The 5,887-nt window shown below is 54.7% G+C and overlaps 1 protein-coding gene across 1 annotated transcript in view; it reads right to left on the reverse strand.

Moving 5' to 3' along the window:
- ARID1A (AT-rich interaction domain 1A) overlaps positions 1-540 on the reverse strand; it is a 69,912-nt gene extending 69,372 nt beyond the window's left edge. The window contains exon 1 of the mRNA XM_007459301.1: positions 4-540. Coding sequence (XP_007459363.1) covers positions 4-540 — 537 coding nt within the window. The remainder of the gene's footprint in view (positions 1-3) is intronic.
- Positions 541-5,887: the final 5,347 nt, after the last annotated feature.

Raw genomic sequence — 5,887 nt, forward strand, 5'->3', positions numbered from 1 at the left:
TGCCAGGCCAGGGCTTTGTTGTCCGCCATGTTGTTGATGGAAGACGGCGGCCGCCGCGGCGGCGACGGCAGACGGGCTCCGGCCGTAGGGTTGCCCGAAACCGTAGGCTGGGGGCGGCAAGGCGGCCGCGGCTGAGTGAGGAGGCGCCCCCACCCCGTCGCTGCTGCCGCCACCACCGCCGCCGGGCGGCTCCGTGAGGTTATTGTTCAGGGCGGGCCTAGGGCCCGCGTTCCCGTTCGAGTTCTTCAGGTCCGGCTCCGCGCCGGGCCCGCCACCGCCGCCGGCTCCGCTGCCGCCGCCACCCCCATTGCTCTCAGCCCCGTCCTGCAGCTCCTTTCCCAGTGGCTGCGGCGGCCCCACGGCGGGGCCCTCGCTTTCCTGCCCGGCGGCTGCCTTCATTTCCCCGCGCTCGGCCGCTACCGCCGCCGCCTCGCCCCCCGCCTCCTCCCGCTGCTGCTGCTCCGCTTTCTTCAGCTCCGAGGGCGGCGGCGGCGGGTTGCCCAGGCTGCTGGCGGCGGCGGGGGCGACCTGCGCGGCCATGATCCCCGCTGTCTCGTCCGCGGAGAGACCCGGCCCTGTCTTCGTCTTCTTTCCCCCTCCCACCCCGCCCCGGGGCTGAATCCCCCGGGCTGCCCTCCCCACTCGCCCGGGCGGGCCTCGCGGGGCTCCGCTGCTGCGCTGCGCTCGCTCGCTCCTCTCCCCCCCGCCCCGCCGGCTCAGGCTCCGGGCTGGCGGCGGCGGAGGAGGAGGAGGCGGCGGCGGCCGAGGCGCCGGCGGCTCAGCTGCTCCCGGCTCTGTAGGCTCGGGACCCGGCTCTCCCGGCTCATTCCCCCCAAGCCCTTGCCTGGGAATGAGGGGGGCGGTGGAGGCTCCGCTCCCCAGGGCCTGGCCCCGCTGTGACTCTCCGCTTTCTGCTGCCGGAGAAAGGAGGAGGGAGGGAGGGAGGGAGGCAGGCGAGGGGGAGGGGGCGGGGAGGGAGGGAGGGAGCGGGGGGAGGGGGACCCGGGACGGGCGGGCTGGAGGGCGCGCGGCAGCAGCCCAGGCGCCGGGAGGTAGAGTCGGAGCGTAGGCCGGGCCGGGCGCCCTGCCTCCCCTCCCCGGCCGCGGCGCGGGCTGAGGTTGCTGCGCGGCAGCGGGCGGGCGAGCGGGCGGGCGGCCGGACTGAGCGGCTAGAGCGCCCCACTCTCCTCCGAGTCCCCCTCACTCCGACACGAGGCTCAGCACTGCCATTTTACCCAGCGCCGTCGCGGCCGCCTGGCAAACCCGGAGCGGAGCGCGGAGCGGGCGCAGGCCGTGGAACGGACTCGCTCCCGTCCCTTCACAAAGGAGGAGGGGAGAGAACCAGCCGCGGCGGCGGCAGGCCCTCTGCCGCTTTCGCTCGGCAGCGCCGCCGCCGAAGGCTTCGGGGAAAACCCGGCCCGGAGCTCGCGCCTCTCCGGAGCCTGCGCCGCCTCCCTCCTGGCGTTCCTACCCAGGTCGGTCCCCTCCAGGCCGCTCGTAGGGGAGCGGGCAACCGTGAAGTTTACTTGGGGCTGCAAAATTGGCCTGAGCCCGAGACCGCGGCCGCTTCGGCCCAGGCCTGACCCCCTGGCAGCGGGCCTGGTCTCTTGGCTGCTACTTAGCACCTCTACAGCACTTTTCTTCTTCAAAACCTTTTACAAACCCGCTCCAAAGAACCAGCTGAGCCTTACAGTTTATCCCCTTTGCAAGCTGCATGGAATGACAGATCATTGTTTTAGACTTTCCGTTTTCCCACTCCTCTGCCCTCATTAGTCAGTCCTCACAAGGCCCTGGGGGCATGAGGTCTATTATCTCCATTTTACAGAATCAAGACAGAGTGTAGGGGACTGCCCTGTCACTTAAAGTCAGAGCAGAGGAGGGTGGCTTTAAAAAGCAGCAGAGTCCCCACAGCTGCCCCTAACTACTTAGCATTAAAAACAAACAAAAAACAGTGGTCAAGGGCTTCCCTGGTGGCACAGTGGTTAAGAATCCGCCTGCCAATGCAGGGGACACAGGTTTGAGCCCTGACCGGGGAAGATCCCACATGCTGCGGAGCAACTACAGCCGTGAGCCACAACTACTGAAGCCCGCGTGCCTAGAACCCGTGCTCCACAACAGGAGAAGCCACAGCAATGAGAAGCCTGCGCACCACAACAAAGAGTAGCCCCCACTCACGGCAACTAGAGAAAGCCCGTGCACAGCAACGAAGACCCAATGCAGACAAAAATTTTAAAATTAATTAATTAAAAAAAAAACAGTGGTCAAGTTGTGCCATATTCAACAATGTGATCAGAACATCAGAATGGGTTTGAGATCAAAGCTGGTCATCTCAACACTGACTTAAAATAGTCACCACTGAAGCTACTTTGAGGGCATATGACAGCCTTCAAGCGGGAGAACACAAGCCCCACCTTTGCCCACAATGACCAAGAGCCCTAGTCTCCAAAGACAGTACCTGTAAAACTGTAAACAGATCACAGAAGAGGCTTCAGGGACTGGAGGAACCTAAGTGTTCAAAGAAACCACTGCAGAAGAGGGATGACCAAATGGAGGAAACTATTTTCTCCTTAAAGAGAAAAGGTGCAGTCTAACAGGTCACTTAGAAAACAGATGCAACCCAAATTTGTTTTCTGTCCTACACTGTAAAGAATCATCAAAGTTTACCATTACATTCTAAGAGATGCTGATTGAGCTGCAGGCATACATAGAAATTTCTAGATCCACAGGCCCCACCAAATCCCAGCAGCAGCCTTTTCCTCCTCTGGCTGACTTGGAATGCTCTGACATGACAGGCTACAAAAGCCAGAGGGGATTCCAGCTCCTCACCAAGCCCAAGGCTGCCTTGGGAGAGGCCAAGCCATCTGGTCACTAGACACCAGGGCCTTTTTCCCCCTTAGATTCTGTAAATGGAGACTTCATGGCCACAGAACCATTACCTTAGAACTTCCAGATTCTGCAGGCCCCTGGAGTTTTGGCCATGCCACTGGTCACTGAATAATTCTGAAAACCTGAACTCATTCTTACCCCCAAGAAAACCTAAGAGCATCTTACACTAAAAAAGCAAAAACTTCCTACTGGTGTTTTCTTTCCCCCCAAGCCAAGAACCAAACTGGCCTACCAGGATCTGACTGACTGGAATGGACCAGTGCCCTGCTTTCACTCACAGTCCTCAGGGGCAACAACTTGCCCGGTGCATTAGGTCCTAGAAACCAGATTATAGGCTGCCTCTTAAATGGAGCTTGGCTATTTAATCAACTGCCTCTGAGCTGGCAAACAGTCCTGAGTCCTGCACACAAATGAGGAATTTTTTACATGCAATTACCCTGCCACTTCCCTCAGAGGTGGAGTATAATGAGAAACCTGGAGCCCAGTGAAAATCTGGAAGCCAGAATGAATTTGTCTTCAGAGGAAGCCCTCATCCCCTTTCTTCAATGGCTGTGAAATTTGGAAAGTGCCAAAATCCCTGTCCGACACGTGGGCAGGCTGTTTTGGAAACAGCCACCATTTTTGTCTAGCAATAAAGTGCGCAAAAAATCTCTCCACCTGGGTTGGAGGAGGTAGTAATGTCGGATTTCTCCTTTCCCACTTTTTTTTTTTTTTTTAATCTCAAATCCTTTAGGGTCCTCTTCCACCCCTACCCTTAGAGCCCCACATCACTATCCCGAGTTGACGGGAACTTTCTTAGAAACTGGCCCATCAGCTTTCCCTAGGGGTAATGGCTGCGGGAAAGGGGGGAGGGGAGGAACTGGGCACGTGGCTGGCCCGAGCTCCGAGACCCGGGTTTGGGGCTGTGGGTCCTCCTGTTGGTGGAGTTTTCTCCCCCACGGCCCCTGCCTTTTAACCCCACACCTAGGCAGCTCAGGAATCCCGGCGCCGATTGGAGAACTAGGACTAGGACAGCGCTACCCGCACGAAAGCTCCTTTGCCACCAACAGCCTGATGGCAAATATGGACTGTATCGTTGACATGGAAACCGGACTAAAGTCTCGCTCGCTCCGTCACAAGAGAGTTCTTATCGCCATCCCCTACCGCACGGCACTTGGCAAACGTGGACTGGATCTCCGGCCCGGAGGATCAGGCGGAGTTTTCTGCGCGCAGCATTAACTCCCGCGGCTGCCGCAGCCAAGGAAGGGGGCAGGGCTGCCAGGACAAACCGACTGAAAATGGCAGAAAATGTGCTCTCATTTTATCTGGCTACACAGTGTGCATGGATTGGGCCCGAGAGTAAGGGAACAGCCTATTAAAATCCACGCAGTCAACTGCAAAATGTGGAACCGAGGCCTGGAGGGTTTGCTAAGAGAGGGAAACGTTTGCAGGGAGGACAGCCCTTCCTCTCTGGCAATTTGCTTCCCAAATGTCCGAAATACAAAATTCAACAAACAAACAAAAGATCGGGCCCGGCTCCTTCCTTTCCCCACTCTTTGAAGGAAGACGTTTAAGCCCAGGGACCCAAGTGAAGGTTTGCCTCGGTTCTGAACTAAGGCGCGGCGAAATAGGTGGAGCGCCGGCTCGTAGCCCCACACGCGTCCCCGCCGCGCCGAAGCAAGCAGATACCCAGCGGAGCTCTCCCGAGTGCGAACTGGAGCTGCGAGTTTGAGCAAAAGGGCAACTATGTCAGTTGACGGAAGCCAGAAGCAGAGCTCAAAGCCTGGCGTGGATTTCCGTCTGGAGCTGTCTGTTTCTTAAAGTTTGTAACTCCGTGTTCTGAAACAGCCCCAGCGGAGGCTTTGGGAGCAGTGTGAAAGTCTAGCAGTACCATCTGACAGCGAGCTGCAAAACTTTGGACTGCATATTAAGCGAGGAAAGTGGATTGAAGCAAGAGTCAAGGCAATTCATTACATTACCGGCTTCCAGGCGGGAGCTGTAAGATACGAACTGGATCGCCACGGAGAAAAGTGGAATGGAGTCCGAATGGCGCTCAACAGCCCTGGTAAAATTGCGCTTGCCCAGCAACTAGAATTCCAAAGGAGCAACCCCAGAGGTATCAAGCATGGTGGGCGCTCAACAACTCCTTGTTTAGATCCTTCTTCCATTCATCTCAGAGTTTTAAAATAAACAATTTGAAGGAATTTACATTTCATAATAATAAGGAACACATTTTGAGAAATGTTAATTTCTGAATGAGGGGTTTTTTTTTTCTTCACCAGAAGAGTAGCTCTGCAAAAAAACCCTTAGGTATAAGTCAACTTGCTTTTTTTGTATCAATATAAAATAAGAATTACCCTGACCATCACCTACCCCAAAACTGAAATCTAAAATAAAATTAAATAAGTAAAGGTCCAGGCTAGTTTGGTTTGTGGTGGGTTTCAAACAAAGCAAGCACCCAGAGTCAATCTAACATGAGGGAAAAGGCACAAGCTCTCTCACACTCTAATATATACATTTTCCTTAACCACTTATCTCATTGGTGAGCTTGTTGACGATTCTTTTGTAGAAGATAGAGTAAAACTATTAATAATATTTTAAAGACAAACAAACCAACCCAGACTGGAGTTTTATAAAACCACTGGGCAGATCAGGAATTGGGCATTTCTGCTGAGCCTCACTGAAGGTTTGTGTTCACCAACTGACACAAAAATAGTGCAGATATGAAAAACCTACTTACAAAGAAGCTTGAAAGCCACTTTACAGTGCATCAGAAGAGACACGACAATTTTGTGTTTGGTACTTATTACACGAAGCTGTTTTTAGATTTGGAGAGCTAAACACTAACAACACTACCAAGGAAAGATAAAGTCACCAACCTTAATACTGAAGGTATTGCTCAGGAACAGTAAAAGTCTGTTTTCTTTGACTTCCCATATTAAACCAATACAGGCTGCTTTTGTTCTGCTTTATTCTTTAAAACCAATCTAGAAAATTTCACACATGTAAAATGATTGTAGGG

The sequence above is a fragment of the Lipotes vexillifer genome, unplaced genomic scaffold, assembly GCF_000442215.2.
Source record: "Lipotes vexillifer unplaced genomic scaffold, Lipotes_vexillifer_v1.1 scaffold496, whole genome shotgun sequence".
Lineage (NCBI taxonomy): Eukaryota > Metazoa > Chordata > Mammalia > Artiodactyla > Lipotidae > Lipotes > Lipotes vexillifer.